We start from the raw sequence: 12,571 nt of genomic DNA, 5'->3' as shown, positions 1-12,571 counted from the left end.
GGAGCCTGTGTTGGCCTACATTGATGATGGTTGAGCTCTTGTCGGTTCAATTATGCATGAGATGTGTTTTTTGATTAACGAACGGACGTGCATGTCATTATATGCGAAAGGTCACCATCGGTCGGTCATTCCAAGTCGGTCAATGACACTGATTTTTGCTCGGCGAAAAAACCTGGAACTCGATTGTTCGTAGCAGGCGATCGGTAGAAAAATATTGAAAACATTTAGGCCTTGTTAAATCTGTTTTTTGTTGTGCTGAGCGTACAATTTGCTGCTTTATTTTCGTCCACAACGGATTTTTCAAAACTTAAATAACTGTATTTGTTGCAATGGGGAAGATTTTGATGGGATTTGTATAACCTTAACCCTAAGGGTGGGCTGATAAACGATTGTAAGTAATTGTATTGGAAGTTTGTATAAGAACGAATCAGATATTGAACATTGCGTTATTTAAACGCCTAAGTTTGGAAATAATCTCATGTACGACTTCAACGAAACGAATCTTGCATCGATCGAAAACCCCTAAATTTAAAACCGCTAGATGGCGTGAATCTATACATACCACTAGGCATGCACTGGCGATTGGCAACATCGGTCAATGCGCCCGACACATATACCAAAAAAACCTGATCGGGATTCGTAGCTATAATAACGTGGGTTCGAATCCCGGTGTGGTAAAAAAACAACAGACTTGAGCACACCTCACCTAATATGTTAGGACTAATCTCTTTTGCCGGTGCATAATTGTGGGATTTGTACAATAAAAGTACGCTATGTGAGCGAGGATTTGGTGACATCAGTGAAGGTTGGTGGCCATGACATCCCGTGTTCGAATTGTAATGTGACAATACAAACCAAATACACACGGAAATTAGTCACAGGTGAATGTATTCACTATGATGTTAGTTTAACAGCAAGAAGGATGTGACAAGAGTATTGCAAGCAAACAAGCAAAAGAATGGTGAGTTATTAGTGGACGGATAAGTCACCCAAAAGTCAAAAACAAACTCATTATTCAGCAAAAGAAATTGAAAAGCAATGGCAGATATAAAAGCAGTTGTAAGTGCTGAGAACACTGCACTCATATCGCTAAATAAAATTCATTTTTCTAAAAATTCTTTTCAAAAAATGCTTCACTTGTAGCTGTTTAAAAAGACAAAATGAACCGAAATAACACAAATACCAGTGGAAGCTTAGAATCTATGAAATAAGTTTGCACAAGAGTTTTTGTGATAAATAAATCCAACAGGAATTAAGCGTAAAAAGCTTAACTCTTACTGTGCATATCACTGTAGTGGTAACTTACATAACACATGCTGGAAAGAAATGAAATAGCAAAAGTTTATGAAACAGGTTTTCTTTTGTCAACATCTCCACTGTGTTGGACTTTTCTCCATCGGTGATATTCGAATTGACTGAAAATTTAAATGCATTAATTAATTTGTCAGGTGGTAACTAAACTACATCAAAGCAGTGTTTCCATTCAAAATTTCTGGCTACTAAAATAGTCATATTTAAATTTAAAGCCCAGACGCAGGTAATATAATTATGACAACAAAAATCTTTTCACTATACAGAACACACCAACATTACCTTAAGGGCTCAAAATTTTTACCTCAAATTTCCTTCTTAGCGCTTTTGTGAATGCAGGAGTTAATCCATCTCCTGTTGTATCTTCATTATTTCTTGCAACTAAGGGTGTTCCTCCAGGACTTCGGATTATATTGGTTCTTCTAAGTGTCTAAATGCAGAACGTTTAATTTTATACATTGTCATAGCAGTGGGGCGATCCTGCCTATCATTTCATTGCATGTAATATTACTGTGTTGTCATAACAATCAACAGTTTAAATATCAACACCTTAATTTTGTTCGGAGCCGATTTTGGAGATTGGAAGTCTTTATTTTTCTCACACTGATGGTTTCTCTTCTTGAGCTTGACATTTTGCAAATCTTTTAAGGTTACCAGCTGTGCTGCTTTGATTGGTTTCTGCAGCTGTAAAAATTGTAGCTTGTTAGATTGGGTGTATATAATTGATATATATGTTACACTGGCCAGAGTTTTTGCTGAACTTACAGATTGACGTTGATTTTCCGTATCAGCATTTCTTCGTTTTAGTTTAACACCTTTGAGATCAAGAAGAGATATGCCCTGCTTTGCAATCTGCAAACATTCAATATCTTAAAAACATAATTAAGGGTTAACGTAAAACATAAATTCGAACTTAATTTGTTGAAAACACATATATTTTGCAGGTGGTTTACTCACCTTGGCTTTTGTATCTGGGACTGAAGACGAAACTTTGTTCGACTGGACAGGTTTAAGAACTGGTGGTGGTGGTGGGGGTGGAGGAATGTTTAAAGGTGGTGGGGGTGGGATGTAACTTACAGTAGAAGCTAAATTGACTGAATTGGTAGAAGCAGATGTAGAACTTGACCGCTTCTGGATTTTATTGACAGTTTTGGTAAGTTTGCTTATGGAAGTTTCAAGAGTGATGATTTGCTCCTTAAGGTGCTTTATTTCTTCACTGTGATTTTTAGCTTGTGGAGAAGAGATGAAAAACGATAAGATCCACATGAAAAACCTCATGATTAAAGATGGTTTGGCAGTGGTGTGATCTTCTTGTGTAAGTTGTCTTCTTTTGTGATGCAAATCTTTTGTAGTGCTGGATCTGGAATGCGACAACACCAACTATTAAAAATATTAAAACTTAGCAGCAGAACCAAACAACAAACATGTTATAGAAAACGGTTTAATGCAAATATTTCAATTTTTGAGATGTTAAAATAACTTACCGTCTAACTTGCCATTTATTTTTAAATAACTTGCCCGTCTAATGGTTTGCAGCATAAAAACAAAATAACAGACTATATTTTTGTTCAGACAAACCTTCACTTACCTTGATTGTATGCCACTTTTTCCAGTAAGTTTAGACTTAATGCGCCGCTTTTTCATGATTTTGAAACTTCTTTTGACCAGATTTAAGCACTTTCGTTTATTTGCAAAAGATTTAGTAAATCCTGTAATCACGATTCACGACTAGCAAATGAAAGCATTTAAATTTACCGCTACGTCACGCGGGTCAAGGGTTATCATAGCTATAGAAATAAAATTATATTTGTTGCCGTGGCGTTTTTCCGTTTCCTTCAATAAAAAACTGCACGACGATATCGTAAAACAACTGCTTGGCTAGTTGAAAAGACAAAATTCAACCAAACATTTCAACACTGTACAGAATAGCATCTTATCGATTGGAAAAAAGGATTTCTTTCAAACATTCCTTTCGAACGATCAATTTGTACATCAAACAAAAAACACAAAAAGACAGATTGAATGCATTAAAGGCATTGCCTTTATTCTTTATCCAGACGATGCTAAGAAAAAATGTTAAAACAATGCCACTGATGGCTCGTCGTCTCTGGTCACGAGTCCTTTTATCACTGCGCAGATCTGTACAGAAAGCTTCTTATCTTAAGGTTTATTCCCATGAAAAAACTAATACAAACTTTTTGCACAAAGGAATTAAAGAAGACTTTAGCAGTAATTGTAAGATTTTCTTTATTTTTTGAAAAACGCTAATTGTAAAGTGTACGTATTGTAAAGCTTACGAAACCACTCCAGTTATGATCAGATCACTGCAGTGATTACTGCTTATGCACTTTATAAAATGTACGGATTGTTTGTTTTTTGAGGTATAGTTAATTACGCCTGTTTGGGAACAGCTGATATAACATATTGCACAAATACACACAAAACCTGGTTACAAATTATAAATTCAAACACCTTCAACATAAAAAATCAAAACGCTAGAAAAAATTAAGCATAAAATGACAAATTACCTGAAAGAAATGGTCATGCAGGTTTGTTAGATAAATTAAAAACCTGCTTTCACACCAATTCAAATCACGAAAATTAGACAATAAAACACATGTTAAGCAAGAAAAACTTTTTAACTTATTTTTACTAACTGCGTCTTTCCTTAAATCACAGTTTGGACCCGTACATATTTTGAAACATCTCAAAAACGTCGCAAAGGGCTTTATCCAAGTACGTAGAAAATTGACCGATGTTTGCTTCTTTGGAGTATCTCCATGACGTCATTGTGCATATAACACCATCATTTGTAATGCGATAAAAGCATCCATATCCATTTTCAAGCATCGGTGCCACAACTCCACAGGACTAAAAACATTTATCTGGACATGCATTTTGCTACTAACATTAAGGCCAGTAATTTAACACAAAACTGGTTAAATTATTAAATTGTCTTTTTATCACATACATTGAAGAATCCAACAAAACTTGTGGAAAGCACGAAGTTGCCACCACCTCCAGTTTTACTGTACATTGGATCATTGTATAGGTCTGGAAGAGGAAGACCCAACTCCTACAAATGCAAAACAGCTATAAGTAAACACATAGCATGTTATTACTGACAACTTCGTTGCATGTTAAATCATTTACCAAATACTTGTATAATACAGTGTTTATTAACATTTTTAGCATTAAACCACAAGTTTGCAACATTTTTGTTCCGCCGACCCATTATGGAAGATTAATCTGTATTTGACCACCAAGGCATTAATGATAAAAAAAAATATACACTCAGTTTATGACCAATATGAAAATGTTATCTTACATTGGCAGCAACTGCAAGTCCAAACAAATGTCGGTCACAACCTCTGTTGTTTTTGCACTCATTCATTAAGAATATGAACTTTTCATGAGCAGCTTTTAACAGTAACCAGATGTTGGGATCAGTGTTGTTGCCACTTTCAATAGCCGCCTTGCAGAATGCTATAACCTCAGGTGTGCATGTCCTGCAAGTCTCTGTACGTCCATGATAAAATCTAAAAGCAATTTGCAGAGTAATTTTGTTCATCTGAAAAATTATGCAATGAGATGTTGCTAGTAGGGCTTCATGGCTAATAATTTTTAAATTTGTGATCTATCCATAGACATTTTGTTTTCATGTCATTGCAATGATAAATTTCATCTATGACTTACTGTCTAGTTGTAGCAGTTTCATAAGTAGCTGCAGGTTTTCCATGAAGCCTCATATATGCCAACTGTATGCTTATCTGAACTAATGCATCAGGATATATCTGCACAAAACCCAAAACTGTGACATACAATGAAAAACTTTTAAATGTACCTTATGAAACTACAGAAAGAATAAAATCAGATTTGATGAAAATTAGCTATTGCAATTTACAACCTATATCAGGCTGTTGACATTCTGGGCCACAATATTGCTTCAGCAAAAGCTAGTGGCCATAGGTATAAAAATTAGGCTTACCAAACTAACTGTGATCAATGGTGGTCTGCAAAACCAACATACACTACCTATCAATGAGTTTAAAATTGTAAAAAAACTAGTATTATATTTGAAATGCTGGAGAATTAGACATATTTTGATGCACTGTGAGGGCCACAAGAAATTACATGAAGGGCCACAGTTTGGACCACAATTATCTGTACAATAGGAAAGGTGAACTCCATACCTTCAACTTTTTTAACATATCCTTGTTAACACTTTGGTATTCAATGTTTTTTAACCACAAATCATCATTGAATTTCACAGAAATCTGCTTCGCTTTATTAATTGCCGAAGTAACTTTGTCACTGAGGTCAAAAGTCAATTCTTTTATTGTGCTGATGTCATCTAAAACCACAGTTGCAAACCATAAATGTTACTACAATGTTGTCCGTGTTCAGGACTTTAAAGTCACAACATTAACAAGTTTGCCAGAAGGGCAGTATTCAGCAATTTAACAACATTCGTGTTACTGGAAAATATATGTTGTTCTTCTGTGCAACAACCTTTACTAAATTAGAGTTCCGCAATATTTGCTAAACTACTACAAGGAATAAGGCAACAAATTGCTGAAGAGCAATGATTAAGAATGATGGCGCCTGGCTCAACTACCATTATGGCCTTGATGGTTTTATCAGTGCTCGTAACATTTTGTTTCTTGTGTTTATCACTGCATGGCATTTTTTGCGCAAAATACAAATGATTTAATTTGGACTTTGAATTGAAAAGCTACAACAATAATGTTTTTAAATTTATGTCAATAGTTGTGACTTCACTCTTACCAACATCCATAGATCCACTCCATTTCCCATCGCACATCTTAAGTAACATGGTTGCAAACTCTATGTACATAACCATCACCATACCATCAATGGCAGTATGGTTACAACAGCATGCCATAGTTCCATTTCTAGACCACACTTCATTGTAAGACTTGTCGCGCCACCTCTGTGTGGGGTCACCACAAATCACATTATACATGGTGTCAGTTTTGGTCTGTGACACAAAGCAAAAAAAAACAGATCAACATAAACAGAAAACCAGTGAATAAACTTTTATATGTATCAGGCCAAAAAACTTTGTATGATGGGCCTACTATACAACATAAAAATATGTCCACTAATTGACTTGGCAAAAACTACTAGATTTACAGTTATCAACAAAAAATGCACCTTGTGGTAAAATTCCAAAATGCCAACAATAGCACATTGAAAACTTGCACAAAACTTTTGTGAATTGCTGCTTTTGGAGACAATGAAACAAAAAAATATTACTTACATCTGCGCTAACTTCATCAATGCTTAAAACACCAATGGACGTCACAATGTCTTCAAGATTCTGTTTATTGGCATCGCTTAGCTGTAGTAAGTGGTCATGAACATCAGCCCAAGTGTCACGATCAAGTCCAGTTAAAGCTGCCACTCCCGGAGCTGTATGATTTCTACTGTTACATTCATCAACAATTGATTCAAGCACTTTTTTCAACTGGGGTTGGGTATGGGGTTTTCCTAAAAGCAGAAGTAAAAAAAAATAGTTTAGGTAATTTATTGATACAATTTTTTGCATGTGTACAAACTTGGTAATAGCAAGCAAAAATAAATGCAAATGTGACAAAGTTTATAATCGAAAAGAAATCGAAAAAGAAAAACACTTGCATACCAGTTCTTTGACTGAAGAGATGTACCTTGAACAGAAAACCCTTGCATATTACTATCACATGTTTTGCTGTTTTTCCTTCTCTTGACGATTTGAAATGGCATTCAAATTCATCTTTCCCTTTGTGAGGTATTTGGCAAGTGTTGAAAGTGGTTCTATTTCAACGAGAAAATGTACTGGTATCACAGTGTAAAATTTTGCGGTTTGTAAAAGATTTTGAGTTGAGTCAAACCTGCATTGGTCCATGGAAAAGACGTTTCCCCCGCTACCCTTATCAACTTGTACCTTTTCAGTGTGAAGTAACCAATAAAATTGTGCGAGATTGTTCATACTGTGTGCCATCCTTTCCAACTACAATCACATGAAATGATTGTGAGATAATTTATTTTGCTAGAATATTTTTGTTTTTTGAATTTACTATAATGATATAACGCTAAGTAAATCTAAACATATTGTAGTCCAGAAAAATTAAAAATGCTTTGAATTAGTCACACTACTGCTTTGACAAATTGAATTTGCATACTCTTCCATCAATTGCCGGAAAATATGCGCATGTACTTGCAAAAAAACAGAACCTCAGTGAAATTTTAAGTAAATTTAATTACTATGAAGTAAATTTTATACAAAGAACATACATACTATGTTTTTGTAACCAATATGAAATTATTTTTAGTGCTGCGAGGAATAATCAAGAATATGAATAATTAGCATGAATACTTGGGTTCCTTCCTGGGGTGGCCAGAATTGCTTGGAATAAGAAGGGGATCCTGTAAAGTTTATGTACTGAAGAGGCAATCTCAGTTCAAGATAACCCTTGTCCAACCATAGTTGCTTTACCCAATTACGATGTTCTGCAACAAACAAATTATAATAAATGCATTCTTTTTGTAATCAGGTAATGCTATGACCACATTACAATATAAACAAGCCTACACAATCAACGTGTAAAATTTTTCTCGGGCTTATTGGTAATTACACAATGAATAATATGCAAGGTATATGTTACCTCTCTCACGCTTTTTTAGGTGTTTTTGCAACTTTGGTGCATCTTTCTTTAAAAACTCTTCACAGACTTTTCTGGTGTTTTGAAGCTCTTCGCTACTGGCCACTGAAAAAAGGAATAACAAAAATGATGATTTACAGTGGATAATTCAATAGGTTACAACACAACATTTTACTATGAATAAAAAATATTGCAAATTAGTTATTTCATGGAAACTTACTTAGATTAATTGTCAGCAAAGTGCCAATTTTGTTTAACAAACCTGCTTTCACAGAATCCAAGTATTTTTCAATGGTGTTTTCCAATTGAGGAACTGTTAGGTTCGGTAACTCCTCCTCATACCCAAACGTTCCTTTGGACATGCTTGCAAATCTTTTGGGACCAAATCGCTTGACAATTAAAGGTGAATTTTTAACATTACGTAAGCCAGTGAAAAGTCTTATGGCATGTCCATTCCCAGCAAATACTGCCTTCATACCTGCAGCAGTGTAAGTTTATCATATCATTTGCAGCAAAGCGCCTGGACAATAAATTAATTATTAACTAAGTGTTTGTGATAATGTGAGTTCAAAGTTCGCTGGCCTGCTGACAACCCAATCTTGTCAAACATATTAAACACATTTTATAAAACATATAATATTGTTGCATTTCATGAATAAAATATAAATTTTATAAACAAACACATCTAGCAATACAACAATGCATGGAAATTTATTTGCACATAACTCATTTAAACAAAAGTTTAATCTGCAAGAATGGATAACCAAACAAGTAAGCAGACTTTGAAATATAGGAACTTTTAATCATTTACAAATCTGCTCCAACATAAAATGGTGGGCAAGCACAGTAATATCTATAAGGAAAGTAATAACATGCTCAAACATGGAGATCAACAAAAGGTTAACCTTTCTTTCCGACTGTATTGATAACACGTTGAAAAAAGGCCATGCAAATTTTAAAGTTTAAACCAATTCATCAGAGTTCACAAAAGGTTTGCATATTTCACACCACAATGCCATATAAAAAAAAAACGGTGAACAGAAGTTTGTAACTCCACGCAGTAAACTCAACACAACACTTCAACTTAGATGTCAATTGATGAAGAAGCTAATTTACGAAAGAGAATGAACAAGTTTGTCCAAGCCTTGTTTCTTGTGATTGCTGTACTGTGTATCAGAATAGACTGTTGTAAAACAGGCAAGAACCTTACACAAGCTATTGACAACGCAAAAAATGGTAAAGAAATTTTTATTTTTTTCTGATTTTAAACATTATTTCTCAACTTTTAAGAAACAAGCAACAACACCTGCCCTGAATATCAAGAATTGCAAATGTGCTTCGAGGATAAAACTGAAGACATTTGTGTATGTTCCATTGATCTTATTTGTGATATATTTGTTCTATTGCTATGTATATAAATTGCTGTTGGAACAGCAGATGCGGACCCTAATATAAAATAAGGAATCCCATTCACATACATATTCCAGTTTATCACTATCACAACAAATAATGATGTCAAGTGAATTTGCTGCTTTTACGCAAGGTTTTGGAAATCAACATGTTCAATGAAGGAGAAATAATTATGTTCAAGCTTGATGAAAATGCTCAGATTGAAAGCAAGCAGCTACTGGAGTACACTGATTTCATAAAGAATCAATCAACAATACAAGGGGTTGGGACATTAAATGCAACTTTTGTTCTGGTCAATGAAGGAAATACAAACAAACACATTACAGTGGTAATTGTATACACAGCATAGATCTGTTGATAGCTTAAATATTTCTTGCAGAGTTTTATAATTGGTAACGCATGTGTTTTTTTAGATTAAAATCCGATTAAGTGGTTCCCCACAAAAACTGGAAGATTGCAAAATAGTAACCAACATCAACCAAACTGAGAATAAAACACAATGCCTAAATTTGGTAAAAAACTTACAAAAACTTAAAGAAGCAAAACAGAACTCTGCATTGGGAATAGTAGCTTATTCTGTTTTGCTGGTAAGCCTAAAAAATACAAGGATAGAACAAAATTATGTCTATTTTTTAGCTAATTAGTCTAAATTACACAATGTGCCATAATCACCTGCATCAAGAGAAAATATTTTCATTTTAAATGAAGTGTTTGTGTGTTCTTTGTGAGTCATTTCTGTGGTAATTTTTTTTCACAGGGCTACATTCCTCATTCCAAACTTGTTCTGGGAGTTATTTCAACAGTTGGCTGCTTTTTTTCAATTTTTGGCACAACTGCAACCTTGTTTATACATACATACTTCAGGTTTGCATGCAGTTATATGTGTTTTGAAAACAATTAAAAAAAAATACAAAATAAAATGGGCAATTACACAACCATGAAGAATATTGCCTAAAAATGTGTATTTTTTTTATAAAAAGCTGAAGGTCAAACTACCATCTACAAAAATACTGTTTTTTTGAATCATAGAGAGCTCAGATGTCGACAACCTGCAGTGTATATTATGAACATTTGTGTCTGCTTGCTTCTTGTTGACATTATATTTTTGTTTGGAATTAACAAAGTCAGCAACACTGTTGTGTGTTACTGCATAACTGCAGTTCTTCATTACTTATTGCTTGCATCCTGGTTATGGATGTCAATGAATGCATACAACATGTATCAAGCATTTGTCATGGTAATGTTAACGACATGTTTGTTGCTAATGAGTTTTTGTATCGTTTTCTGAGAAATTTTGATCTGTTTTCGTTTTGATTTTACATATTTTTGTAGATAATGATGCCGTCTCCTAATCTGTGGAAGATTTCTGCCTTTTTAGCTTATGTTGTTCCGCTGCTAATTGTTACAATGAACGTTGTTATTGCTGGATTCATTGACTTTCATTCAAACAAACCAGGTTGGATAAATACAATGACAAGGGCATTTCCTATTTGTTTCAAAACAACCAATTTGCTTTGCTGTAAATGTAATAAAGTCTGCAATTACTTTTTCTAGGATTTAAAATATGACTGTAACTAGTAAACTTTCCTTTACAACTTCGTATTATGTAACTTGTTATTCTACCAGAAAACTGTAGTTTTGAATCTGTCTACAAAGCCAGCAACATGTGTTGGTTACACAAATATTCTTTACACCTTGGATTTCTTGTTCCTGTTGGTATTCTTTTCATCTTCAACTGTTACATTTTTCTCACCATACTACAAGACCTTACTTGTACCAGAAACATGGTAAGGATTGTAACAACCAGTATACGTTGATTTTAATTTTAAGTACATCACCACTGCCATGTGCAAAGTGAACATTTAAACAGAGTATAGCCAAGCACCAAAAATCACAATTCAAATCATTGTTTGTTTTTGATCTAAAAATGACATCACCGCACATTTTAAGGCAACAACAACCAACCCACCAAGATCAGCCTGGCGAGATTTTAAGATTGCAACGATGCTCATAATCATGACTGGTATGACTTGGGTGTTTGGGTTCGCGATGTTAATTTCCCAAAATTCTACAAATAAGCTGGTCACAGCATGGATGTTTTCAATTCTCGCATCATTACAAGTAAGAAATCCTGATTGTCATTGGTTAAAAGTCAGATTTGCCAAGACTAACAACTGCTTTATTAATATATTGGTTAATTTTTTTTTTGTGGATTACCAAAAAACATTTGACAAAAACAAATATCCTCTGCATAGGACATTTTTCCAATTAGGGATGAAAAAGCTGCTAAATTTTGTCCTAAATTTAAATGATTTAACAAAATCGTAGCATTTGCAATATTTTCTACCTATAGCCATAAATATGTTGCCCACATATGGCATGTTTTTATGCATTTTAGGGTTTTTGTATGTTTGTGGGAAATTGTGTAATTCCTACTCATGTGAGAAAAGTCTGGATTGGCTCCATGAAGAAATCACTGAGATACAATTGATTTGCTTAAACTTTGAGAAAACAATAAACTGCTATGAGGCTAATAGTTCAACAACTGTGTATAGCTAGGGGCATGAGCATAATATTGCAATTTACCCTGTATCTGACTCATGCAAATAACATGTAAACTTCATATCACTATGGAAATGTTTTTGCAATACTGCATTGTAAAGTTCCCAAATTCTGTTTTGTATTTTTTATGTTTGAAATGCTTCTGTACATTTTGTGTACGTATTTTTGCTCTTTGAAATAAACCGATGAATATTTACAAAACTTCTTCTTGGTTTGCTTCAGTCTACATCTTTCCTCACTTATTTTGATGCCTGTGTTTAAAAAAAGCATTTGTCGCATTTAACCTCATTCAACTGGCAACAACTGTATTATGCCAGTAGTTCATACCCAAAACCAATTATAAATCACAGCCAACCATCTGCTCGTGACATATCCACAATTTGATTACCAAGAAACTGTCCGCAGGGCCATCGTTTTATGAAACACAACCATACGCACGTTTCCACTGTTTCTGTATTGCCAACGGCGACACTCGATGTAGGCATGTGTTGTTGTGTTCTGCACGAATGACTTTAAGTACAACTTACTCCGCCATATTACAGATTCCCCAAATGAAAAATATTTTTGTGAAAATACAACAATTCACGTTAACGTTAAGATTTAACTTCGAAAAATTATTTCAT

At 34.3% G+C, this 12,571-nt stretch overlaps 3 protein-coding genes across 3 annotated transcripts; 1 reads left to right on the top strand and 2 right to left on the bottom strand.

Moving 5' to 3' along the window:
- Nucleotides 1–967: 967 nt before the first annotated feature.
- Nucleotides 968–3,027, bottom strand: LOC145908862 (uncharacterized). The gene is made up of 6 exons (XM_082996183.1): nucleotides 2,900–3,027; nucleotides 2,269–2,671; nucleotides 2,077–2,163; nucleotides 1,861–1,995; nucleotides 1,616–1,741; nucleotides 968–1,415 (listed from the first exon to the last, which is right to left on the bottom strand). Exons 1-6 carry the CDS (start codon nucleotides 2,953–2,955, stop codon nucleotides 1,365–1,367), a joined length of 858 nt encoding a protein of 285 aa, XP_082852309.1. The 5' UTR covers nucleotides 2,956–3,027; the 3' UTR covers nucleotides 968–1,364.
- A 317-nt stretch (nucleotides 3,028–3,344) lies between these two features.
- On the bottom strand, nucleotides 3,345–8,463 carry LOC145908340 (peroxisomal carnitine O-octanoyltransferase-like). Its single transcript, XM_082995600.1, has 12 exons — nucleotides 8,239–8,463; nucleotides 7,980–8,081; nucleotides 7,691–7,824; nucleotides 7,206–7,324; nucleotides 6,977–7,128; nucleotides 6,596–6,825; nucleotides 6,100–6,313; nucleotides 5,505–5,665; nucleotides 5,008–5,105; nucleotides 4,640–4,850; nucleotides 4,283–4,387; nucleotides 3,345–4,182 (listed from the first exon to the last, which is right to left on the bottom strand). The coding sequence occupies exons 1-12, from the start codon at nucleotides 8,450–8,452 to the stop codon at nucleotides 3,985–3,987; spliced, it is 1,938 nt and encodes a 645-aa protein (XP_082851726.1). The 5' UTR covers nucleotides 8,453–8,463; the 3' UTR covers nucleotides 3,345–3,984.
- Nucleotides 8,464–9,064: 601 nt separating this feature from the next.
- On the top strand, nucleotides 9,065–12,412 carry LOC145909377 (adhesion G-protein coupled receptor G7-like). Its single transcript, XM_082996767.1, has 10 exons — nucleotides 9,065–9,212; nucleotides 9,267–9,340; nucleotides 9,520–9,714; nucleotides 9,800–9,973; nucleotides 10,144–10,250; nucleotides 10,416–10,623; nucleotides 10,719–10,842; nucleotides 11,013–11,173; nucleotides 11,337–11,507; nucleotides 11,785–12,412. Exons 1-10 carry the CDS (start codon nucleotides 9,065–9,067, stop codon nucleotides 11,875–11,877), a joined length of 1,455 nt encoding a protein of 484 aa, XP_082852893.1. The 3' UTR covers nucleotides 11,878–12,412.
- The last annotated feature ends 159 nt before the right edge of the window (nucleotides 12,413–12,571 follow it).

The sequence above is a fragment of the Ascidia mentula genome, chromosome 7 (genome assembly GCF_947561715.1).
Source record: "Ascidia mentula chromosome 7, kaAscMent1.1, whole genome shotgun sequence".
NCBI lineage: Eukaryota > Metazoa > Chordata > Ascidiacea > Phlebobranchia > Ascidiidae > Ascidia > Ascidia mentula.
This window is presented reverse-complemented; position numbering and strand designations above follow the sequence as displayed.